General features: G+C 30.1%; 6 protein-coding genes across 8 annotated transcripts; 4 read left to right on the top strand and 2 right to left on the bottom strand.

The window, feature by feature from the left end:
- Window positions 1-157: 157 nt before the first annotated feature.
- LOC115887416 (pancreatic triacylglycerol lipase-like) lies at window positions 158-10,357 on the top strand. The gene is given in 10 exon segments (XM_030906828.1): window positions 158-621; window positions 2,797-3,065; window positions 4,487-4,649; window positions 4,652-4,726; window positions 4,980-5,092; window positions 6,084-6,204; window positions 6,267-6,578; window positions 7,143-7,257; window positions 7,320-7,532; window positions 9,920-10,357. Coding segments are annotated over 10 exon segments (1,638 nt in total). The 5' UTR covers window positions 158-443; the 3' UTR covers window positions 9,999-10,357.
- A 2,484-nt stretch (window positions 10,358-12,841) lies between these two features.
- Window positions 12,842-14,086, top strand: LOC115887417 (serine/threonine-protein kinase Nek8-like). The gene is made up of 5 exons (XM_030906829.1): window positions 12,842-12,972; window positions 13,032-13,290; window positions 13,350-13,510; window positions 13,590-13,740; window positions 13,796-14,086. The coding sequence occupies exons 1-5, from the start codon at window positions 12,926-12,928 to the stop codon at window positions 13,997-13,999; spliced, it is 822 nt and encodes a 273-aa protein (XP_030762689.1). The 5' UTR covers window positions 12,842-12,925; the 3' UTR covers window positions 14,000-14,086.
- On the bottom strand, window positions 14,086-15,406 carry LOC115887419 (U2 small nuclear ribonucleoprotein A'). 2 transcript variants are annotated; one of them, XM_030906831.1, is made up of 6 exons: window positions 15,203-15,406; window positions 14,981-15,128; window positions 14,571-14,923; window positions 14,392-14,514; window positions 14,285-14,340; window positions 14,086-14,216 (listed from the first exon to the last, which is right to left on the bottom strand). In XM_030906831.1, the coding sequence occupies exons 1-5, from the start codon at window positions 15,282-15,284 to the stop codon at window positions 14,306-14,308; spliced, it is 741 nt and encodes a 246-aa protein (XP_030762691.1). In that variant the 5' UTR covers window positions 15,285-15,406; the 3' UTR covers window positions 14,086-14,216; window positions 14,285-14,305. The 2 variants fall into 2 exon arrangements, with proteins under 2 accessions (XP_030762691.1, XP_030762690.1); XM_030906830.1 differs by having other exon boundaries at window positions 14,086-14,340.
- Window positions 15,407-15,789: 383 nt separating this feature from the next.
- On the top strand, window positions 15,790-17,181 carry LOC115887421 (pleckstrin homology domain-containing family A member 8). Its single transcript, XM_030906835.1, has 5 exons — window positions 15,790-16,068; window positions 16,121-16,176; window positions 16,226-16,344; window positions 16,397-16,547; window positions 16,707-17,181. The coding sequence occupies exons 1-5, from the start codon at window positions 15,927-15,929 to the stop codon at window positions 16,878-16,880; spliced, it is 642 nt and encodes a 213-aa protein (XP_030762695.1). The 5' UTR covers window positions 15,790-15,926; the 3' UTR covers window positions 16,881-17,181.
- A 1-nt stretch (window position 17,182) lies between these two features.
- Window positions 17,183-23,290, bottom strand: LOC115887420 (serine/threonine-protein kinase fused-like). 2 transcript variants are annotated; one of them, XM_030906833.1, is made up of 11 exons: window positions 23,074-23,290; window positions 22,908-23,021; window positions 22,708-22,853; window positions 22,534-22,646; window positions 22,266-22,477; window positions 22,020-22,207; window positions 21,747-21,955; window positions 21,427-21,689; window positions 20,307-20,613; window positions 19,277-19,578; window positions 17,183-17,430 (listed from the first exon to the last, which is right to left on the bottom strand). In XM_030906833.1, exons 1-11 carry the CDS (start codon window positions 23,182-23,184, stop codon window positions 17,362-17,364), a joined length of 2,034 nt encoding a protein of 677 aa, XP_030762693.1. In that variant the 5' UTR covers window positions 23,185-23,290; the 3' UTR covers window positions 17,183-17,361. The 2 variants fall into 2 exon arrangements, with proteins under 2 accessions (XP_030762693.1, XP_030762692.1); XM_030906832.1 differs by having other exon boundaries at window positions 21,741-21,955.
- Window positions 23,291-23,600: 310 nt separating this feature from the next.
- Window positions 23,601-24,996, top strand: LOC115887422. The gene is made up of 4 exons (XM_030906836.1): window positions 23,601-23,802; window positions 23,887-24,327; window positions 24,443-24,603; window positions 24,658-24,996. The coding sequence occupies exons 1-4, from the start codon at window positions 23,706-23,708 to the stop codon at window positions 24,706-24,708; spliced, it is 750 nt and encodes a 249-aa protein (XP_030762696.1). The 5' UTR covers window positions 23,601-23,705; the 3' UTR covers window positions 24,709-24,996.
- Window positions 24,997-25,308: the final 312 nt, after the last annotated feature.

Genomic DNA, 25,308 nt, shown 5'->3' on the forward strand with positions numbered 1-25,308 from the left:
GAATTCGACTTGTTAAAGATATGGAAAACATACTGGTTCATACAGCCCATCCACAGATAAAAAAGTTAAGTAAGAGCATTTACACTTTTTGATGGGGGTACTTGCAACGTGATGGTAAAATAAATAAATAAATACCAGTTTTTCCGAATTTAACATTGAATGTCGCATAACTCTTGGCACATTTTACGACGCGGTGGTTAAATTAATACCATCCATCACCTGCAAAGTGAAAGTGGATGGAAGAAATTTTTCGCCATTGCTTTAATATCGACCAGTAGTAATTTTGTATTCGCGCGAATAGCAGGTACCTGAATATGTAACGAGTTTTGTGGACATCTTTTACGAAAACATATACGAAATATTAGGTAATAAACCCGCATACAGTGATGTGATTATATGTAAAAACATATTTCAGTAACTCGTGAAGCACGGTAGTGAATAAAATGTGGCTTAAAAATTGTGTCATACTGCTGATTGTGTTAATTTATTGCAACGATGCCCAACTGACCAAGAACCACAGGTTTAGACAGTTCCCGTTTAAGGCCGCCGAGAACTTGAGGCATAGATTAAGAGCTAGAATTTATCAATACAGGGAACGGAATACCCAAATGATATGCTATGGCAAGTAACAAAAGTCTTTGTATACGATTATTTTAAAATAAAATTAGTTTAGTATTATTAAAAATTTATTTCTACATCATTTGAGAAGATACCTTAGCAGGTATGATTCGCTTTTATAGGTAAATAAATTGCGTTAATGAACATTACGTTATGATATAATAATCATGCATATACACCGGGTGCGTCAAAAGGTTCACCCCTATAACTTTTTTATTTTTTCAGATAAAAAAACGTGATTTGCTTGGATATGACATAAATTAGGATTTATTAACGTATTCAATTGTTTTTGGTCACTTATTTGGTCACTTGTTTCATCGGAAATGACTACAACTTTTGATTTTTAAATGACACCCTCGGTATTTTTTTACTTAGGTAATTCGATAGAAAATGACACTCTGAATAAAATGACATATCATATGTCAACTTTTGACATTTTCTCATATCGTTTATTTGAAATTGTAACATGCGATTAGAGTACCAAATTATTCGTAAAAAAATGCTTTTTCCAAGTATGCTAATGAGTCACCCTCGTTCCATTTGAAAAAAGTAAGATATGATTAAAAATACGATTTGGGCATCTTTTAACCTAGGTCAAGCCACGAAAAACATTAGACGATCAAATATATTTTTCCAAGATTCCAAGACTTAAAATTAGTGCTTTTAACACAGCCATGGCACTCTAGATTGAAATTTAAAATACTATTTTTTAAAGCAAAAATGTCAAAAGGTGACATATGATATGTCATTCTATTCAGAGTGACATTTTCTATCGAATAAAGGGGATAATTAACAGGGTGCAAATATGGTGTAAATACCCAGGGTGCTATTTAAAAATCAAAAGTTGTAGTCATTTCCGGTGAAACAAGAAATCACCAAAAACAATTGAAAGCGTCAGTCAATCCCAATTTATGTCAAAAACTGGCATACCAAATTTTATTTCATCCAAAAAATCAAAAAATTATAAGGGTGAGCCGCTTTTGGTGTAAGACGCACCCGGTATATCTTTATACTAGGAATATCGTATTTTTTAAGTAAATCTCTTTAATTCTTTCATGATCACTATTTACTCTACTTGTTAATTATTTCCTATTTTGAAATCATGTTGATATGTAACAATTATATTTAAATTTGTCCTTATATAGAGAGGTTTAAACCAATAAAACTTTGATATTCGGTGCCCATTATTTATTTTTTTATTATTAACTATCTAGAATTTTATAACTTTTAATACTTAGTTTTTATCTATAATGTCATTAAAAAATCCAGCAAAGCATTTCAGTTGACAATTTTGCGTTATCCATTACGTTAAAATAACAATAATAAAGAATAATATTCACACACAGAGGTAAAAGAGTTCATATTAAGGTGCACCAACACGCGCAAATCATTTTTTTAACATATACTTTTGTGCGCGCTAAAAAAATACACTTCAAAAGTACATGTCAATGTCTTGAAAAAAAAATGATTTGCGCGGCGTGGAGCGGCGCAGCCGGTATGAGCGCACCTTTATGAACATACAAAAAATATATTTATTTTCTAAATGAATACTAAAGTACATTTTATTAGGTTTTATTTATTTTTATTAAATTTTTATGAAAATATTAATTCTATCAATCAACTAACTATTATGGCCCTGTATTGGTCACATCTATGTTTCTTTATAGTCACACAAATGGCGAAATACCACCTTTTAACAGAGTGGAAACATGGAAAAAATGTTGTACTTTAATTTTTGTACTTTTTTTTTTAATTATACAGGGTAACTCTTAAATAAGTGCAAACATTTTCAGGGCTGGTAGATTTAGGTAAAAAAACATATTTTCTCCTTTGCTGTTTTTAAAATAAGTCCATAATAAATGTCACCGGATATCATATAGGTAATCACCGGATTTTTTCTGTATTTCCATCCCTTTTAGTGCCGCAATCATGGTAATATCAGAGATTAAAAAATTATAACGTGAGAAAATTTGAAAGAAAATTTTCTCATGATTTTCACCATCTTTTTTTTGGCGAAAAAAACTCATAGACGTGTTTCTGGGGTCGAAATATACGACCCCTAAAAATATTTGCACTTATTTAAGACTCGCCCTGTATGGTGCCTGTAATAACTGTAATATTTCTGAAAATATCTTTTAAAAACTAAAATTTAGTGGAATTTTATTTTCGTGATTTTAGAAACAGTGGGGTGTTTTTCTCTTCCCCATGGTAACTCTCCCTTGCAAAGAGTACCTGAGGATCCACATACTTTAAGCACAAAGTTCTATTTATTCACGAGAAAAAACAACTTTTCTATGCCTGAAGTTTTGTTCTACAATGACGGAGGAAAATCAATCACAGAATCTAGTTTCAATCCCAAAAATAAATTAAAAGTTTTGGTCCATGGGTACACCAGCAAATGGAATGAGAAAAACGCTCTTTTAGTAGCAGATGCATATTTACAGCTGGTAAGTAGACTCAAGATAATTACGAGAATGTTGTAAATAGAAATACATATATCTTTTAGTACGCATTCATATGTATTTTTTCAGTAATTTTAAGATCTTCAGTAAGATAAATATTTCGATATTTCCACACACGGCAGTTTTACTGGTTCAAATAATGTTTGCCTGCATATGTTGCTTATAATAGGTTTTTTGGCAGCCTCAAGGTATTCACCATACACGTTGAAAAAATCTCATGTCTTAAGCTTGTCGCTTACTTGTCCGACAAGTGCGCAACAAGCTTTAGACTGCGCTGTCCAAACCTTGAGAAAAAAACCGTATGTGTGTGGCCATTTTTACATTGGAATTTCATCAATTCGAATAAAACTGTTTATTTGCATCATGACTTATTCAGGAAAGTCAATTACATTTAAATTAAAGTAAATTTCAAAAAACGGCGGACAATTATAAAAGTACATTCTAAAAATTACATAACATGTTAATTACTTTTTGCTTCAAAATGAATTAATACAAAAAGTGTGCAAACAAAGTTAAAAGCTGGTCGAGTGGTTGGCCTTATAATACATAAAACATGTCGCTAATTTCATTACCATGGCCAATTTTGTTACTTAACAATAATTCGAAGTGGCTTTTACAACAATGCAATGCAAAGAGATAAACAATCGAGAAAATTGGCATATTGGGAAAGAAACGTCAATATTTACGATGGTAAATACACAAATCAAAATTGATTGTGTATTTGATGCAAATTACACTGTTTATCCATATAATTATTTAAATATATGTTAAAGGCAATATTTAAATAGTAGGTTATTTTTCTCTTTTAATATTAAATCAATGCTATCGGTGGAGAAATAACGAAATGTTTTTTTTATGAATTATTGAAATATTTACAGCCTCTAAATGATGGATGTTTTCGGCAGACGACAGACGACACAAAAATAGCAGAAAATACCATTTACCTGTGAATTAAATTGACAAATACAGCTGTCAGGACAGACTACGGTTGTCAAAGTTTTGCCGATTTTTTCTTTAATTTTTACTTTACGGATCAAGCTGTAGATCCAAAGAAAATATTCACTTCCGGAGCCAGTGGCGCAAATGGTGGGTGATGTCTAGGGAGAGGCTTAGCCCCCCCAGATGAGAGGTGCTGGTCGTATAAAATTGGTTTTAACCTCACATCAACATTACCTTATAAGATGATAATGTTGATGTTACTTATTTCAAAATATATTAACCCTTTCTAACTTATATTTATCTTTCGGTAGTATGTTTAAAATGTAAAACCACTGTAATTCTATCTATTTATAACATTTTAAATTATTTTGCATTAATAGTTGTCTACTTTACTGATTTCCAATAGACAATAATAATCTCATGACTAGAATTCGTACCTACTAAACATAAAATACTATTGATTTCAGGACGATTATAATGTACTTCTGATGGACTGGAAAATAGGAGCTAGAGGTCCTCAGTATGTGAGTGCAGCTGCCAACAGTGAAATAGTTGGAAGAGAACTAGGGATTTTGCTTTTAAAACTGGTCGAAAAGGGATCAAACCCAAGGAATATGCACTTAATAGGTTTTTATTGGGTGCCCATGTAGCTGGGACAGCATCGGAAATTTTAAAAGAAAAAGGATACTTGCTTGGCAGGATAACAGGTAAACTTGGATTACTATAAACTGTATGGTTCTTGTTAAGCCTCCTTTATAATCGAGTTTTCTGCACATCAATGCTCCATACTGAAAAAAAAACTTCAAAAGTAAAGGCAGTTGAGAGCCACATTTTTATTTTAACAAATAAGTTTCCTAAATATCTATTTTTAATGCTAGCTCAACCAAGAACACCCTGTATATTATTATATGCACTATTGAATCCTCTCAGTGAGTACCTTAGTTGATATATATCTTTCAGGTCTTGACGCGGCTGGTCCATTGTTTAGAAATAACTATTTCAAAGAGAAACATAAAAAGCTGGACAGAAGTGACGCAGAATTAGTAGACGTTATTCATACAGATGCTAGTCCAGTAAGTACAAACCTTGATTATGGATAAAAAAATTAGTGTGTCATGAAACACAATGTTTTGATTAACTTCAGATCATCAGATATAATTAAATATTGCAGATTTAGACTTTGAATCAAAATATGTTCAGAATCTTATAGGTGCGATTTCCTAGCGACATCTGGCGCCCGTGTCTCGCCGCACACTGGCTCATTTTTCGCACGTACGTGGTTTACTAAACTTGTATATCAATGAAAAGTAAGGTATCGCTTTGTAGGGAAACAAACCAGTACGCAGCGACGCCAGACGTCGCTAGGAAATCGACCTTATGGAGGAATGTGGATGTCAAAACACTCATTCATAACTTATTCTAACTTATATTATAATTTTATACATATGTATGTTTGATAATTAAGAAAATAAGTGTAGAAAAACAGTAATAAGATAATAAAAATCAAAAATGAAATTGAAAATGCAAAAAATAAAATAAATGAAAATAAAAAAAAATAAAATAATAATGAAAAAAAAATATAAAAAAATAAATAATGAAATTAAAATTCAAATTCAAAAAATAACAGTAGAAAATCAAATTCAACACAAGATGATTTTTCGCACATTTCCGTTGTGAATATAGCATATAGCTAAAGTCTGTCCAAAGAGATTTCAACAGACAGCATTCAAAAAACGATAGAAAAATTAATTTACTTTTCAATTATTAGAATGACAACAGTCAACGTCATGAATTTTAATAACGAATATGCTTGAAATAACAATAAACGTGGCACATCCCAATAAAGGATAATTTTGTAAAAAAAAACTTGAATGCTGATTTTTCAAAAATACTTAATATTAACTTATTACTTTAAACACGGAACAAAAATAATCGATGAAACAATAAAATTCAAACTTCTTGTTACAATATTCTAATTATTGTTAGATGTATTAATATTAGGTTTTACTTATAGTAAAAATAAATCTAAATGACCTAAATCGTATTCTTTCTCGATAATTTCAGTACCTTACTGATGGTTTTGGATTGTGGGAACCCATCGGACATGTAGACTTTTATCCAAATGGAGGTCAGGAACAACCAGGCTGTACTGACCTTAAGAACTCCATAGTCATAACCCATTTAGGTAAAAAGTCCATGTTAAATTACGTCCATATTAAATTTAATAGTTATCTAATACTTTTCCAGAAAACCGCCCAACTTTAGACAGAGATTCAGCCTGCAGTCATATAAGAGCTTTTCGACTATACATCGAAACGGTTCTGAACAAAGTTAAAAATAAGAATAAAAAAGCAGATTATTGCCAATTTACTGCGTTTAACTGCAATGGCGGTTTACCCTCCTTCGAGAGCGGTCACTGTTTCCCTCAATTGGAAAAAGCCAACAGCCGTTTGGCCATTGATAGGTCTTACATCGCCGATGAGATCGGACAAATTGGTGAAGACGTTCGTGGAAGAGGAGTTATGTACCTTTCAACAAGAAGCACAAGTCCACACTGTGGTAAGAATATAATTAAATGATACAGTATTTAATAAACGTTCAGTGTTTGTGAAATTACTAATGAGTTTTAACAATGAAACAAATTTTATTTGAGATATACAGGGTGGTCCGAATTGTATTCGGGAAAACTTCGCCAGCATATTATACCTATTTTTCGAGTATAATGACCAGGCGTTTAATAATTTTTATGTATTGATTAATATCACCTTAATAACCACCGTGGGACATTTCAATAATCAATAATTCATTGATAAAAATGTATTCCAACTTCATTATTACAAATAATTTGACATCATGGATTGAAAGGTGACTGAAATGAAACTGAAAAGATAAATAATACCATCGTCCAATCAAAACAAAAAATAGTTGAAAGGCCAGTAATCAATCAAAACTGCAAAAAACGAAAACATATTTGTATAAAAGCTAATGCTGGATAGGTAAAGTAATTTCAAAAACCTATTTTTTTCGTTTTCACATACACATGCGTATTAATTTAAATGACTAAATGCTTGCTCATAAATATTAAGTTACTATTGCTATTAAAAAATATTAATTTTATTCTAGGAACACAATTACAAGCATCTGTCCACATTTCGCAGAAGACTGATTCAATAAAAGGATTTTTAAAAATGAATCTGATTTATTCGAACATGTCTGTCGATTTCGAGATTTTTACTGAGTAAGTTAAGAATTAACACAAAAATATTAATAACTAATAATAACGTAAATTTATATTTTCAGTGTGAAGGATTTCATTATTACAGGATCGAGAATGTACGGCTTGGCAGTGGCAGAATTCGGATCACTAGATCCAGATAGTGTTAAAGAGATCGAGGCAGATCTATTCTTTTTCAATCCAGATATTTATGAAAATCGTAACGAGACCTTCGTTCCTCCTATGAATTCCGCAATTTATATAGACAAGATCATAGTAAGGGATATGTTTGGAAACAGGTAAGGATTTATAGACCGTATAATGAATATATGCCCGGTACATCCCCGGTATAATTTATGTAGACAACTCCCTACCAATTTTACTTCCATTCAAACCACATTAACTTTTGAAGTCTCTTCGGTCTCTTATGATAAAAGAAGGAGTGTATCACAATCTGACAAGTAATGTAATAAAGTTCGGTTGACATAATATGTCGGAATCCTAATCCTGCCAAATTTCATTTCTATTAGTAAAGTTGATTTTTCAGTGACGATAGAACCGTTCCACTCATGAATTGTATACAAAGCATCATGGAAAAAGTTTGAACGCTATCGTGATACTACAGCCCGGACTCACGGCAAGTTAGAGATCCAGCTCAAGTTGCAATTGAAGGACTTGTCGAATGTAGAATGTTTAGAAGAGGAGTTAATCACCGCGACCTCACATATCTATTGTGTGTTTGGAGTTATAACCCCTTTCTTGAGTTATAACGAGTTATAAATCATACAGTCTCAGGGATTTAACAAAAGCAAATATCTGATACGGCTCCACAGACACTCTCCATCCTCGACATCAGCCGTACCAAAGTTCATGGCACGAACGGTCGTCGTCTCGGCGCACTCAGTGATAAGGTGTTCTGGTTGGTGTTTCCCCATTTTTCCCACAGAATCTGCATTCGCCGTTGTTTCTCAGCTTCAGCCTACTGAGGTGTTAGTTGAGGAGACAGTGTCCTATTAGAAACCCCGTAATAATCCGAAGATTTTTTTTTACTTAAATCAAGGAAAACCTTTGATTTTTCTCGGCCGTAAGTTCTTAAGAACTTTTTCGAGTGTATTAGACCGTTGGAGGACACCCATTCCAGGTTACGGATGGAGTCTTCCAGATTTTTCAGTTCCGCTTCAGTTGGTTCCCGCTTGGAACAGAACGGGTCTGGTCCAGTTAGTGGAGTGTTCGCTCCTTTTCTAGCTAGATCATTTGCTTTTTCATTGCCTTCTATCCCTTGGTGAGCGGGCACCCAGAGTAGGACTTTATTTTCTTTGCCTAATTGTAGGTATATAATGCGTAATAATTTTATTTAAAATTATACTTCGAAAAACTAAGCTACAAATACATATTTTCAGACATTAAAAAATTTAGAGTCTAAAAAAAATATTTTTTTTTTATATTTTTCTATTCAACTTTAAGGAGACTCAAGAGATATCAAGAAACAAACCCACCAAGAATGCCTTATTAGCCTCATAACAGATTTTATTTCTTTAAAACTACTCACATACTAAGGGCTGGCAAAGGTTAGTCTTGGGTCGAGATTTCCGTACGTAGGAAGAGTACAATGCATTTATAATGTACAGAACAAGGAGGGAACAGTAAAGACGTTGCCAAACATATGAAGTAAACCGAGAAAATGTGCACATTGCTAAGAGGCGTGGAAGGGGATACAGCAGATTTATCGCAGTCGACCGGTTGACCCAATCAGTACCTCTGTCAGTACTTAAAAGTTCTAGGGAAATGTGTACATCATGCGTTCAGCTTCACAATTTAACTACGTCTCGTGATACTTTTTGTTTATTTATTAACGAGTCGTAATTTTCCTTATAGCTTGAAAATGTTTAAATACAAGTTAGAAACACTTGCATTTTTGGTAAAAATAAGTGGAATTGAGTTGGTGTTCGACAGTGGCCGCGCTATTAGAACTCTGAATTCAAAAATCGAAATCTATTAGAAATAATTGATTGTAGTTTTTCAAAAACTTTTTTCGCAGACAGTATGTAAAAATCTTTATAAATAAAAAAGTTACACGATCGCTGAAAACTGCTATGCACTAAATGAATGGGTTGTTTAAATTTTAGAATAGAAAAAAACAACCTTATCGAATTTTTCTTATGTAAACATATTGTAAATGATCCGATCTTCAAAATAAAAAAAAAAGCTTCAATATCTAAAGTGGTTCTTATGGCATGTTATGTGTAAAAAAGTTGAGTTTTTAAATTATCGCGATTATTGACGTTTTCTCGTTATAAAAAAATGGACACCCTAACGATATCCTTATAATTCCATTTCAGATACTCAGAAACATATCTAATGATTTTATCTAGTTACCTTTTCGAAAAAAAAAAGTCTTAAAAATAAGCGGTTGGCGATCGTGGTTTTACTTTACTTGATCGGGAAAGGCGTACTGGCAGCAACGCAACAGCACACTGTCGTATTTCTCTCACTTCGACTTAATAAGATCCCCATGTGATTTACTTCCGCACATGTAAATATCGACCCAAAAGTAACAGTTGCCAGCACGGTATACATTCCATAACATAAGACTTCAAAAAGAACTTAATTTAATTCTCTTTTAACATATACTCCTATTAGTTATTCTCTTGGTTAAATAAATAATACTATTTCTTCTTTATTTCAGCTGGCAGTATTGTTTTAAGGACATGAGTATAAGTGATACGATTATAAAACGAATAACATTACGTAATAAATTATGTTAATTCTACTCTAAATACCGTATTAATAAATGTCGGCTGAATTCGTGTTACGAAGGGAATCAAAAAGTTTTATTTCAGTCCTTACAGACTTTACAACATATCAGGTAGAATCAACTATAGAAATTTTAGTGAGTTCACGAAATTAAGTGTGTTCAGTTCTGATTCTTTAATTATACCCTCTTATTATTACGACCTTTATAGAGAAAATACAATATTGCATTAGTTATCCTTCTATAGAGAAATTTCCTTAGAAATACAATATTGCCTTAGTTATAACATTAACAAGCTATTTATTTTTTTACTTTTTGGAAATATGTAAATAAATAAAATTAAAGTGCCTTTTTGTGATTTAGAAATAAAGTGTTTTTATTAACCTCGCCAACCCTAAAACTATGCCTAAAACATTCAATTTTAGTCTTTATATGGCCTTCATATGCATATCATAAATGCCATCCAAAAATGGCAGAGAAGCAACAACTGTCACTGTCAATCAGAAAAAAAAAAATGATAAGGATCTAAATTCATTTAAAACCAGAAGACTGTTAAACGCAGCGCATAAAAGAATAATAATTGTGCATGTGTATACTAATTACAACATACAAGACACAGTGCAGACTTAGATTTCAAATGCAAAGAATGGGACTACCAGTAGACGCCGAATACACACTCTGAATAGGAAGTTGAAAAATGAAACTATGTAGTACGATTTTTGTACCAATTCAGCAGAAACAGGACTATGTTTGGAACCTTTTCCAAACGAGGCTGCGGGCAGCAGTTTAGAGAAGAAAACGGAGTAGTGCTGTTGAAACCATCTAATATTATTGGTTAGCAATCTGATTATTATACGACAAAACAGTTTATCCGAGTATTTCAATAGCATTTATTAAGATATAAGAAGGATTTGTAGAATGTCATAGTCTAATCTTGTCGAAAAACTTTTTTAAATGCAAAATAGCATAATATGGTAGCTGCGTAGCTGCTTTGTAAACAGTAATTAAAAATATACAATTGTGAACAATAAGAGTCTAATCCTAAAGCTAATAAATAAATGAAATATACCAATAAATAAAACCTATATTATCGGCGTTAAAAATAATATAGGACACCTATACCATGAATTTTTAACAAGTATCTGCAAGTACCCAGTTTTAGTTTCTACGTTACTATTTATACATTCTGTTGATAAATATATATGAACATCTTATAAAAAGTTTTTAAAATGCGAACAACTGAGAATTGGAAACACTAAAGACTCTCAGCGACGTTCATTTTTGAGAATTTTACCCGCTTGAATATGACTGTAGGAGTAAATACTAAAAGTACACTTTCTTGGCATTTAATTTACGTTTGATGTAAACAAAACAAGTGTACATCTAAACAGGCAATAATTTAATTTTAAATATGATAAATTACATGAGAAACAATACAGGGTGTTTCAAAAAAACATGTACATACGATCTCTCGTGGGGAGATTCCTCACGTAAAAATAAGATTTAATTTTCATATAAACATAGGTCCGATTCGGCTTGGTTCCATAGCTACAGGTTGTTAATGTCTTTTTTTTCAATTTATTATAATTTTCTTCCAAGTACTTATAGTGATTTCAATGAAAATTTCAGGGTAAAAGTTACTGTAAATGCGACATATTTTAATGCTAAAAAAGTGTGGAAATTATACCAGGGACCATTATCACTGGAATATTTTTACTATAAAAAGTATGTACGCCACTGACTTTTTTCTCTTGTAAGCGAAATAGTGTAAGTCGTTTAATGCCGATTAAAAGTTGTCTCTTGATATTTTGTCGATTTTGATGAGATAAACGCAATTTTATTAATTTGCTTTGGTCCCAGTCCAATAGCAACTTTTAAAAAAATTTAATATCATTAACTTGCGAAAGTTTTAAATAAGTACTCATTGATTCCTGATCAAAAATATGAAAAATAGTTCCTATAAACATGGATATGGAAATGCATAGTTTTAAAATTACAGGATTTTAAAACATTTTAAAATTAGGTCTTTTCTAATTATCTTAAATTCCATTATTTTTTTATTTGAATTTGCTGTAGGTTGAACGAATAGAAATAACTAATAGTAATAATATTTAATACTAAATTAGATAAAATAAATAATTTGTTAATTTTATTAATAATTGTGATTTATAAAATTGCGTTTATCTCATCAAGGAGATCGAAATCGACAAAATAACAAGATACGACTTTTAATTGATATTAAACGGCCTATACAATTTTGCTATCAAAAGAAAAAAGTCAGTGGCGGACATATGGTTTTTTTTGGAAAATATTTCAGTGATGACCCATATGCATGTCCGTGATGAATCTGTGGGTACCTTTTTAGCATTAAAATATGTCGCATTTACAGTAACTTTTACCCTCAAAATTTCATTTGGTCGTATTATTTTATTTAATATTGGAAGAAAATTATAATAGAAAAAATATTACGACTTTAACACCCTGTAACTACAAAACAAAGCCGAATCGGACCTATGTTGATATGAAAAATAAATCTTATTTTGGTGTGAGGAATCTCTCCACGCGAGATGGCACATGTTTTTTGAAACACCCTGTATATGTATTATAAATATAGAGAAATAATATATTATAAATATATAGTTTCTATCTACAGACTTACATCTATTATGATAGATAATACATGTTATTGAAAAAATCAAGAAAATACACAAACAAATAGTTACTATAATTGACTTACAGTTGGGAGGAAAACTATTTAATAATAAAATTGTAGCAGAACTGCTAAACAAAACGTCTATGATAACCTTTAGTACTTATTTATACAAGACAAAAAATATAAAAAAATATTGATGTATAAAACATCTGTAAACAGTTTAGAGAAACACTTTTAGATACTGTATTGTGTATTCTACCCAAAAGCGCATATATTAAAGATTTATAATGGATATGTACGATGTGCTTGAAAAACTTGGCAGAGGGACCTTTGGGTAATTTTTAAAGGTATTTATTTAGTAATTAAAATTATAAATATTAAAATAAACTGTAGGACTATATATTTATGCCAAAGAAAACATAACAAGCAAAAATTAGTGATTAAAGAAATGGTTACGGATCTAAATGCAGACGATTTAAGAAATGCAAAAAATGAAGTATCAATTTTAAAATCACTTGACCATCCTAATGTTATAGCCTACCATGATAGTTACGTTAAGAATTGCGCGTTTTATATTGTGATGGAATATGCTGAACATGGATGTCTACAAGAATACATTGCCAAAAAAATACCAGAATATTTATCTCCCCAGGTAAGTATTTGAAATTTGAATAGTTTTATTGATTCATATCTAAAATTATTTTATCTTAGGCTGTAATAAACTTTTTTTGTCAAATACTTATGGGGTTAAACCATATACATGAAAAAGGCATTATCCATAGAGATTTAAAATGTGAAAATATATTTTTGACTGGTATTCATCAGGATGTAATAAAAATTGGTGACTTTGGTATTTCAAAATTACTTTACAAGTAAGTATAACCACTAACTTGGTAATTACCTTTTGATGTTAATTTTTTTTCTCTGATGCTAAACTTATATATCTTTTAGTAATAATAAAGCAAGAACTATTATTGGTACTTATAATTATGTTGCTCCTGAATTATGTGATGGAAAACCTTATGACACTAAAAGTGATATTTGGGCATTAGGATGTATTTTATATGAGCTTTGTCAAATGGAAAAAATGTTTGAAGGAACTGTATATTAAGATCAATTTTGCTTTAAGATAATATTTTAAACCTATTCTGTTTCAGATTTCTAACGTTGTACTATCAATTGCTAATGGAAAATTGAAGTCAATTAATATTAAAAGATATGGAAAACAGATGCAAGCCCTATTAAATTTACTTTTACAGCCAAATCCTAAAGACAGGCCCGACACCAAAACATTAATGACTTTAGGTGACATATTTCCATCTCTCCATTGTCTATCTTTTAATTTAGGATGTATTTATTAAGTTGTTTCTTCGTATTTTATTTATTTTTATATTATTTACATGCTGATAACATATGATTTATACATTTTTTAAAATAAAACATTAAGTAAAGAATATTATTTTTATTTATACCACATTAAAACCAAATCGCTTCTTGACCTCTTTAACATATATTTGCTGGTACAAATTAAAAAAAGTATTTAAATAGAAAAAAATTAGTAGTGTTCTTATCAGTTTACTAAAAAAATCAAATTTTTATTATAATATATAAATTCTTTATCTCAAAAAGATTGACAAAAAATTTACCTTTCTGTCCTAAAATTAAAATTATTCATATTCCATAGCTTGCCCATTCCGTTGACCTAAAATCCACAATATACAAAGTTCAGTATTAAATAACAGAAAATACTAACCATTGAGTTCATTCCCAGGAATTTGTCCAGACTGAAGAATTTTCTGCAGCCTCTCAACCTCTTCTAATGAGCTTGCTTGATTAATAGCTTCCCTGATTTTATGAATTTCTTCATCAGACAACCCTATAGAAAATTGATTAACAAAACTGACACTGCCTTTAAGAATTAAAATTTACTACCTTTACTCTTAGCAATGTTGTGCATACTTCCACCAGGGACAAATGTTTTAGATCTCTTGATAATATCCTTTTGTATCTCTTTTCCTTTTTTACTTTTGAATAAAGTTTTAGCTTCCTCCCTTTCCTTCATTTTAATTTTTCTGAAGTCCAATAACTTTAGTTGAGGCAGTTTATAAATAATATACAGTCGATAATGCTGTTTAGCAGTAACAGGGTTGTGCAAAAGACTTAAAGTAGTCAACTTCTCCAAGCTAGTCAAGGGCTCAACATCACCTAAATCTTCAATTTGATTTCCAGTTAAAATCAAACTCTCTAAATTTGGAATATATTCTTCCAAATGTTCACCAATTCGACTAAAATCAAGAAAAAAACTTCAATATCAATTACTAAATCACCATTATTCATCTTACACTATTCTATTATTGTTTAACATAAGGCATTTCAGTCGCTTTAAATATGGGAAACCATCTAATTTGCGAACATCATTTTCTGAAAAATCAATTGTGTCAAATTGATCGCCTGTTGCTCCTAAATTCTCAATTTCAGGAATCCTGTAACCTATTACAGAAACATTATAATTAATATTTGTGAATATCTAAAATGTTATATATAGAACCACCCCTAGAACTAACCTCGGAGATCAAGTTCTCGATCTTTAACTGGATTTATATACTGCAGCGAGTTCTGAATGATTTCCGCTGTTAATTTTACCATTGTGGCTGTACAAAGCTTTTAATATTGACAAATAAAACAGCTTCAAATATAGAAACAAAACAGTGCCGAAAATAAACCAAGTAGATTTTTGAGTAGCTTTTCTAGTTCTAGATTTTTAAATTAAGGTTAAGTCGTAAAAATCAAAAATTCATCTTCTTTCTAATATATATGGCAAAGAAAACATTTGTGGAATATTGCACATCATATATTTTCTCATTTCTTTAATAATGACGTAAATTAAATAAATTTATAATAATATAAAAGAAAAAATGTATTAAATCAAATAATCAATAAGCTAGAAATGTTTATAATTTAAATAAGAATTAAAATTAAAAGTAATTAAATAACTACATAATTTCTCACTATTACTTTATTTATACAACCCAATATACACCTTGATTTTGAATAATCAAGATAAGGATAATTTGTATTTTGGTTACGTTTGTTACGTATTCTGTGATCAAGGAGAAGCAAGTTATTTTTTAGTTAGGTATTTAAAATGTTGTTTTAAAAAAGATAACTTTTATCTCAATTTATTAATTCCAATAATTTAGATAAATTTCGCTGATAATATGAAGATTACTGTGAGACTATCTTTTGTTTTATCGAATTTAAACCATATTGACGTTAAATTAATTAAAAATGTCTCTAAAAGACGGTGCCGTTTCCAACGAGGAAAATAGAACCATATTTACATCAATAGCTGTGTACTTTCCTGATGCTAATGAAAATTTAAAAACTATAGAGTTTCTTGATGCCTCTTCAGGTGTTGTCACTATTGTTGGTGAGTGTAAAAATCTCTTTAAACTTCACCAATATATAAGTTTTTTTCCTAGAAAAATTCGGGAAGGTATTTGCCCCTGTTGTCTCTGATATGAATGGAAATATTAATGTAAGGAAAAATATTCATTTGAACAAGGAAATTACATTTTCACTTTCAGAAAATAAGAAAAAAATATGAGGAAGATTCTCAGTCACATCATGAAATTGAAACAATGATTTTAAAAGAACAAGTTGAAGGTGAATTGTTTGCAACAGAATCGTTGATTTGGCTTAAAAGGTAATATTATTCAATAAAATTCTGTTCAGTCATATAAATTGTGGTTTTCTAGGGCATTGCATTTTTTAAGCACTTTTTTTCAATATATAATTATTGACAGTGACACTAATAGGAACACTCAAGATTTAGCGCCTTTTTTGAAAAAAGCTTATTCAGAAAGTCTTGAACCTTATCATGGCTGGTTAGGTTCACAATTATTTAATGTAAGTAAAGTCTTATATTAAACAAAAATAATGAGTCTTAAAACTTAATATATGTATAGAAGACGCTATTATGTTCCTTGTTATTTTTGTACATTTTTTTTAACAATAAGTTAAAAAGTTTTAATACATTAAATTAAGGAATGATTTATCTATGTATAGGTGTTATCAAGATTTATTCCAAGTCGCAAGAATTTATTCTACACTTTGGCTTTAGACAGACATAACAGAGATGAACACGTTTTACGTGACATGAGAATTTATCACCAAAGAATGATGGCATGTGTTGCAAGGCTTACAGAGTTTTATGCAGCACATGGTTTAGAAAACCTGTAATATACTTATTACAAAACTTGTAATATACCTATTACAAAACTTGAAATATATTTATTACAAATGGCAGAACTTTTTGTGGGGAAATGTTTATTACCTACAGGGTAACTGAACTGCAAAACTGATTATAAATTTGTATTAATTGGTTTGGATTGAATATACAATATTAAATTTTAAATAACATAGTTTTAATGCTTATGTCAGTATTTGTTATTAGCGAATTGTCCTTTAATAAATTATGCAGAAAATTGGATAATGTTCTGTAAATTCTGTTTTAATTTTGTACGAAGAACTAAATAAAATTGTTTTATATATGGAAATATTTTTTATTTGAACATATGTATAAAAAATAATGAAAAAAGTGCTATTCCTATACTTATAAATATGTACCAATAATAATTATCAGACCTATAAATGACTCACATAATAAAATTATATAAATATAGGACTATATAAACAAGGATATTATCTAGATTTTAGGTTTTTAAAATGACGTAGAGGATTTAATATAAAAATCCTTATGTTTCAACTCATTTACCGCCGCCTCGGCTGCCTAAAAAGTCAATTAAATATATATATATTTTTCTTATCAACTTATTGACAGGGATTTATAGAAAATTAAGGCGATGATAAAGTTAGTCGTCTTAAAAATGAGTGGCGTGTTTACACCTTATGGAAGGGGAAGACCCAGAAATGACAGAAAATATATTTTTGTCTGTGTCGTTGTACAAACTATATTTTTGATCTTATCGTAGCATAGATAAAGGAAATAAATTTAGATTGGAATGCTCGGTTTCCCGCTAAAGCTTGATTTTCATGCATCCGTTATCCGATGACACGATGATACGATATTAATTTTATTGGTTGAATTTAAAGACTTTAATTGGTTAGAAAATGAGGCAGTTTTTAAATTTATAGCACTTTCATGCCTCCGTTCATCGGATGTACGATTTGCTTGTGATTGGTGTCATTTTATATTTTCATTTCCATAACGATTTCGCTGTTTTACTTATAGTCGTTACTTATAGCTAGCAACGTTTTAGAGAGAGAATTTTAAGAAAGCTGGTTCTTTAATATATCTTTTGTTATGCACTCCTGAACAGAGCACGGACCGTCTGACTGGTAGACGTGGCGTTCACTACTGCGCATCATATTTGTATTGAATATCTGTTCACTATTGCGCATCACAAATTCGCCCTGTATTTCAGGAACTAAGGAGGCTAGGACAAACATATGTGTAGCATATTTAGTTTCATAAAAAAGTATTCGCATCATTGTATCTCTGCTCATAAACGATAAATCCCATAAAACACACGGAAATGGGATACTCTCACAGATGTGATGGGCAGTAGTGAACCGCAGTAGTCTACCGGCAGCCAAACGGTCTGCACTTGGTCAGGAAAGCATAGCAAAAGATATATTAAAGTATCAGCTTTCTCAAAATTCTCGTTTTTCCGACGTTGTACTATTATATTTTTATTAAGGTTAGATCAAATTTGTCAAAAAAGTGTCAAAACGTCCGTTATCGTACGATCTTCAATTCTGATCGTACGATAACGGACGGAATAACGGAATTACGATAACGGAATTCAGAGCGCCGTCGGACCATCGTATCAACGGATAACGGACGCATGAAAATCAAGATGAAAACGTATAATTGTTTTGGATCGCATACGGGATATACGGACATATGGGATATGGTGCTGCTATAGCGGTTTCTAAGAACAAGCGCAAATAAGAACAGAAAGAATTTTCTCTTGTCAGAGTAAAAACCTTCAAAAATTATAAAATCTTTCAAAATTTAAACAGCCCGCATTGAAAAAATACCGAAAAGTGTTTAAAGTGTCTATTTTCAAAGTAATTATTGCCAAGTTTAATTTAAATTTTATTTACTCAAACCCCTGATAATTGTGAAAAAGTCGCATTAAAAAAACTTAAGCTGTGTGAACTGTGAACTGCAAAAACCATCGTGGTATAACGTCGGTTTCCAATGTTCCACGTCCGTATATAAAATAAAGTTTCCTATATGCAACACACTGTGTTATATTTATAAAATTAAAAGAAAATAATAATAAATTTGAATAAACAATATTATTTGGTGACATAAGTCCGGAAAAGCCAAACCGCTCCGAAATTATCAAAAGCTTTATGTCGCGATCGTTGCAAGAATAGCGCCAAACAGTATTTACATTGTCCTTATGGGTACTTTCCAATCTAAACTTCTTTTATTATCTATGTATCATAGTAAGGCCAAAACTGGACTGGACATACATACACTGCCCTTTTTAACTGAACAGTCCTACCCGTTCGATTAAAACCGTGTAAAATCTCCGAAGTGTACGGGGGTCTTCTTCCATGTTAAGTAAACACGTCACTGCCAAAAAAAGTATAACACTTACATTGCGCACATTCTGCATGGAATCAAACATTAAAGCTTCAAGAGTATCCTGAATCTCAATAGACCAGAACTTTTCTAATGTACTGGCTTGAAAATATTTTCCCATTAACAGTATAAAATAGCAACTCCTTTCTCTTAAGATCGGATTGGAGTTGCGCAAGAGGTCGCCAAAATCAATTTCATTATTGGATGACAATGAATTTAGTAAGATTTTTTCAACTATTTCGGTATTTTCTGGTAATCTCCTTATTGTTTGAGTTAAAATGGATAATACATCAATGGTAATTCTTGGTTTTCTTCTTACTAAAAAAACAAATACAAGAATAGATCCAGAATATAAAAAAAAATCTAAACTCTATATTTTGTAGGATTATATTATAGATACTGATATACATTATTTAGTGATAATCTCCTTTTTTATATTAATATACATATTAAGTATCTACCAAGTTTTCTTTTTTACATTGGAAAAAAATATTTTAAAAACAAGAATAACAGCTATAGAATGTTCAAGCAAAATTGTACTTATATCGATTTTCTTAGTATTTTCTATAAAACACGATTTTGTTAGATTTTTAATAATTAGACATTTTAAAAGAGGGTTTAACAAAAAGTTCACAACAAAACAAATGGTCTTTTTTATTATTGAGTTTGATGTATGCCCAAAAATCCTCTTCAGGCACACCGAGGGTTTAGATGACAATTATATGGAAAAAAGTCAAAGAACTTAATTTTACGACTATATATAAGTTACATAAATATATATATGACTTAAAAACAGTTTTTCAATAATTATTTTTCGAATAAAAAATAGTACTTTTTCGTTAGAATTCCATAAGGAAAGACATAAAAAATAATTTCAATGTATGTATAAAAATGTTTTTTTTTGTTATTGAACATGTTGAAGTAATTCCGCATAAGCTGCTGTTAATATGTCAATAATAAAAAAAATCCCCATATTTCTTGCAAATTTTATTGCACACCCAATAAAATACTGGAAACAAAATATAGGGATAACGTTTATTACTTACCCAGGCAGAGAAATAAATTGATCAAACCAAAAACATTTAAAATAAGTACAGCATCACAAAACTGTATTAAGAATTCGTCTTGCATGTGAACCAAATAACATACTAAGGTAAATATACTTTCTAGAGCCTGCAGATCTTCTACCTCGAGTACATCGGCTGTTTTATAACTGTGTAATTTAACTGAATTATCCTGGGACGAGTTTGAATGTGAATTGGACGAGGAAGTTGAATGGCCCGACTTGGTAATTCTCAATAGCAGCTTGGTTGCATAAATTAAATTTGGAACTAATTTCACTTCTAAATAGACCTGGAAGAAGAAACAAAGGATACAGGGTGTGTCATAAAGTCGCAACAAATGGTAAATTTATTATTTAGTTATTCACATAAGTTTATATTTTTGACATTGACATAAATTTTTTTAACATATGTCATGGGGGCGAATTACAACAAGCCTCTTCAAAATGTATACGTAAAGTGGCCTTATGTGACAAAATATCAGAAAAATAAGAAAACTTTAATTTAAATTCATTAGCATCTATTTTTCTTAGATTAGTCTTGTCTTATGTCATTCTAAGGAAAAAAGACAATTTATTACTTTTTTAAGATAATTAAAAAATTAATAATTATTAAAATGAAAATCAAAGTCCCTGTATTTTTATGGAACTTCGTATAAAGCTGTAAAATTAACTTAACTTTGAACAACTTTTCTCTTTGCCTGCTTTGGATTTTTTTTACCCACTTTTTGTTACCTGATTTTTTTTAATGTTCCATGACTGTTAAAATTACTATTTTTGTAGGTATGTTATATAGCAATTCTACCTAATTTATTTTTATATTTTTCCCATTTGTTACAAATTTTATAGCGCGTCCAGCATATACTACAGGGCTGCATTCAGGCATTGAGGACAACAATCTATTTGGACGTGACGCAAAAACCTAGAGATTTTTGTTCTTGTTCCACTATATTAAAATTAGATTAGGATGTCTCCCTCTCTCTTTTTCTCTGTAAGAATATTCTTTTATTTAATTGCAGGGCGTAAATTTTATATCTGGAGTGCGTCTACCCTCAATACCTGAACGCAGCCCTGTATTATCAATTTTTAAACGCTTTTTTCTTTACCTTTTTTATTTGTTCAATCTGTTCGGTAGATATATCTTTTATTACGAATGCGATTGATAAAAGTTTTGCCACAAAACAGAGAACTTTGCTATTCGAATTGCTGTTTTTTAAAGGCGACACAATTATATTTGTAAGATTTGGCTGCGTAAGAGAAGTTATTTCGCCATTCATAACTTCCTGAATGGAACGTTGAAGGAATACAACCCATTCATCTGGTTCAATTGGATGACTGTCTTCAATAAAATTAAGTCTTTCTTTCAAACCTTTAAATAATAAAATTTGAGTAGGCCCTTTTAATAAAGGTTACAACTTACATTTACTTAAGTTTTCCTCTTCTTTACTGCTAATAATTTTGCTCTTGCGTTTATCTTCAAGTGACTGGTGAGTTTCCCTAGACTCCTGTGGATTACTACACTTACTATTATTTTGGTTTCCTGATGATTTTTTTGTTTCATTTGACGTTTTCCCACTTTTAATATTTTGTTTTGTATGATCATTGTCTGTACTTATTGTTCTCGATACTGCACCTCTTAAATGTTTTTTAATAGTTAGTGTTGGAATTAAAAATATATATATATATCAAACATTTTTACTTTAAATGTTTATTATTTATACTATCTTTCCTTTGTTGTTCTTTAACTTCTTGTGTACTAGCTGTAAGGGCCGCTGTTAATGGCATGGGTCCTGTAGTTTTCGTTATTAAAATGTGACCTTTTACAAAGGGATGATTAAGGATTTGCTCCCAAGCTAATCTTTTCGCTGGATTTTTTTGTAATAATCCCTAACGTTCCATAAAAATAAAATGTAAAAAAGTTCATTTATAATATATTTAATCAAACCTTTAAAAAAGATGTACATTCTGGAGATAAAAACGTTGGCCACTGAATTTGCTCATGTTTAATCATCCTTATTAGATGCAAAATTGAAGAAGTACAAAATGGAGGTGTACCCATTAATAGTTCATAAGTGATACAACCTAATGACCAAAGATCTGCATTATAATCATAAGGTAATTCATCAATTAATTCTGGAGCCATATATAAAGGTGTTCCTACAATTTTAAACCAAATTTTAAAATCAATGGTTGGCTACTACCCATTTTCAGACCTTTTATTGAAGTTAAAACATGCGTTCCTGTACTCATATTTCTTGCAAACCCAAAGTCACATAGTTTTGCACGACTCTTTAGATCTAGTAAAATATTTTGTGGTTTTAAGTCTCTAAAAGATATAATATTTATACAGTTTATACTGCGGTAGAGAACAATTAAATTTCTCAAACCTATGTAAAACTCTATTTGAATGTAAGTAATAAAGTGCTGAAATTAAGTCCCATACAATTTGTTGGACTTTTTCTTCTGACAGATATCCTTCTTTACTTAAAATAGCAGTAAGTTCTCTTGGTGCAAATTCAGTGATAACTACAATCTAAAAAGATTTTTTTTTATAATTCTAAGTAATGTTTAGATACAAAATACACACTTCATTTTCTGTCTCAAAAGAATCCAACATTTGAATAATATTGGGATGATGCAGATCCCTTTGAATTTCACATTCTCGTCTAAACCCTTTTAACTCTTTTGTAGATCGTCCTCGCTAAAAATTAATAGTGTGGAAAATGGTAATTCATACATAATTCTAAACATACTTTACTGATAACTTTTAAAGCTACGAAGGATCCATTTGAAACTTGTTTTGCTTTATAAACGCGACCAAAAGATCCTTCACCTAAAGTACCTACTACTTCATATTTATCCATAATTGAAAATAACTTTTTATAATTTATAAAAATATTTTACATTTAAATCAGAAATCAGTGATATTTATTTACAAACACTACAACTGAAGTTTCTCTGTTTTTTCTTCTTTTACAAAACGAGTTCTTTCTTAGGAGAAATTGTTTGTTCATTTATCCATATATTCTTCTCTGAGAAAAATTTTAGGCAGTAAAAATCATGTGACATATATATGATCCCAGATGCCAATGTAGTATTTATATTGATAAAGTTCTTAAAAATTTAAAATAATTTATTTAAGTGCAGTTATTTGTTTGTAATTTGGGTAATTTGTTAATATTGTGAATTATTCTTTAAAATAACTATAAACTAATAAAAAAACACAAAATACCATCATAAACATATTTTACCACAGAGTAGAATCCATGCTGTTTTTCTTGGCGTTTAATAAAATCACAAATGTCAAATTTTTATATTTCTTTTTGGTTATTCGTTATTTTAAATTATTTTATTTTTCTGCTATTTAATATTACTACAGTTTAATATGTCTTATAAAGTGGATCCCAAAGAAGTATTAATTTATTTAAATAATCTAGGCTACACAAATGTAACTGCTACTCAGCTAAAGGAATTTATTGTGGGTAAGGGAAAGTTTGATATTAAATCAATAACATATTTATGTATAATATAGATACCTAGTTAATAAACTGCTTCCGAATTTTTAGATCTAAAAAAGCTAATGAAGTATGATAAAAGATATAATATTGAGCGAGAGAATGTTCTGCCAGATCCTGAAGAATCTGAATATTGCGAATGTTCTGAAAATAAAATGGATTTTACTGCAAACGAGTCAATTTATAATGGTGGGATACAAACAGGATTAAATATTCCATCTGAAAAGCCAACTAATGCAAATGTACTTGATGCACATAAAAATAAACATATTTCTTTACATATATATGAGAGTAAAACAAAGAAGAATGTTTTACATGAACACTGTATCCATATTAATGATAATAGTAACTTTCATTCACATAAACAAGATCTTAATAAAGAATCCGACTCTAGTAATTTGCATGGAAATGTCTCTACATTTTCTAGTACACAACCCGTTTCCTCTAGATCTAGTAAGACAAGCGTGAAAGATAAAAAATCTAAAGTATCATGTAAGTAAATTTAGACTTCAAATTTAAAATATATTATGTGGTACTATATACATATTTTATGTACTATTTTTTGTGTTTAAATTATTTTTATGAAGTGATTTTTTTATATTACTAGTTATACGACCCACGGTGTCCAAACCTTCATTTAACAAATGTGATCCAGTAGCCTTATATCATCATTATCAATCAGAATGGAAAAAATCTAAAATTCCTGGGCAAGATAAGCGGGAAGATTTAAGGTGGGCAATTAGAGAAAGAATGTGTGGTGGTCCTAAAGTAAGATTTTATAAATTAAATTAAATAAAAATACCTATAATATTATTTTTTTAGGTTGAACTTAAAACAAGAGCAATTAGTAGGAGATGTAGCTCATGTAGATAGCAGACGGATAGTTTTACGTAAACTAAATAAGTTTAAAACAGACAATTTAAAATATATTTTTTTAATATATAAGACATATAACATATTGACGGAAATTGTTAAATAAACAATAAGAGTTAAAAGAAAATGCACAAACGAAAAATAGGGGAAAAATGCTTTTTATTTTTACTTCCACTTGTTCTAGATATCAGTTTTAACATTTATGAGCTTAGTAACATCCTTTAATCAAGGGTAACATCAAAATTAATATTATTGATTAACAGAAAGTTTCTTTAATAAACTCATAACCTGCAACAATTTACTTAACCATAGACCACCATAGACTAAAAACTAAAAGAAGATAAATGGTAAAAGAACTAACCCTAAATCGAAGAAACGACGACGGTCGCTGGTCCGTGTTTCTAAGTTGAGGTTTAGTTTGAGAGATTTTTACAATTTATTTGCAGTTATTTGTTAATATATTTGTGAAGTATTTTCTACTGCATTCCCAATGGTTATGGTAAGTAAATAAATATATAGTAAATTTACAAATTCATTAATAAATGAGTTGTTTTTAAAATGTGATCAACTACATTCTAGTCCAGAAAACTATAACGGAAA

Source organism: Sitophilus oryzae, unplaced genomic scaffold (genome assembly GCF_002938485.1).
Source record: "Sitophilus oryzae breed Bouriz unplaced genomic scaffold, Soryzae_2.0 scaffold_575_pilon_pilon, whole genome shotgun sequence".
Classification (NCBI taxonomy): Eukaryota; Metazoa; Arthropoda; class Insecta; order Coleoptera; family Curculionidae; genus Sitophilus; species Sitophilus oryzae.

Coding starts and splice junctions, on each gene's coding strand:
- LOC115887417 (XM_030906829.1), top strand. CDS start 12,926: ATGGATATGTACGATGTGCTTGAAAAACTTGGCAGAGGGACCTTTGG. Junction 12,973..13,031: donor CTTGGCAGAGGGACCTTTGG/GTAATTTTTAAA, acceptor AATAAACTGTAG/GACTATATATTTATGCCAAA. Junction 13,741..13,795: donor AAAAAATGTTTGAAGGAACT/GTATATTAAGAT, acceptor ATTCTGTTTCAG/ATTTCTAACGTTGTACTATC.
- LOC115887419 (XM_030906831.1), bottom strand. CDS start 15,284: ATGGTAAAATTAACAGCGGAAATCATTCAGAACTCGCTGCAGTATATA. Junction 15,129..15,202: donor TCGAGAACTTGATCTCCGAG/GTTAGTTCTAGG, acceptor TTTCTGTAATAG/GTTACAGGATTCCTGAAATT. Junction 14,515..14,570: donor CAACATTGCTAAGAGTAAAG/GTAGTAAATTTT, acceptor AATTTTCTATAG/GGTTGTCTGATGAAGAAATT.
- LOC115887421 (XM_030906835.1), top strand. CDS start 15,927: ATGTCTCTAAAAGACGGTGCCGTTTCCAACGAGGAAAATAGAACCATA. Junction 16,069..16,120: donor AGGTGTTGTCACTATTGTTG/GTGAGTGTAAAA, acceptor TTTTTTTCCTAG/AAAAATTCGGGAAGGTATTT. Junction 16,177..16,225: donor ATATGAATGGAAATATTAAT/GTAAGGAAAAAT, acceptor TTTCACTTTCAG/AAAATAAGAAAAAAATATGA.
- LOC115887420 (XM_030906832.1), bottom strand. CDS start 23,184: ATGGATAAATATGAAGTAGTAGGTACTTTAGGTGAAGGATCTTTTGGT. Junction 23,022..23,073: donor CTTTAAAAGTTATCAGTAAA/GTATGTTTAGAA, acceptor ATTAATTTTTAG/CGAGGACGATCTACAAAAGA. Junction 21,956..22,019: donor ATAAATAATAAACATTTAAA/GTAAAAATGTTT, acceptor AAAACATTTAAG/AGGTGCAGTATCGAGAACAA.
- LOC115887422 (XM_030906836.1), top strand. CDS start 23,706: ATGTCTTATAAAGTGGATCCCAAAGAAGTATTAATTTATTTAAATAAT. Junction 24,328..24,442: donor TAAAAAATCTAAAGTATCAT/GTAAGTAAATTT, acceptor TTATATTACTAG/TTATACGACCCACGGTGTCC. Junction 24,604..24,657: donor GAATGTGTGGTGGTCCTAAA/GTAAGATTTTAT, acceptor TTATTTTTTTAG/GTTGAACTTAAAACAAGAGC.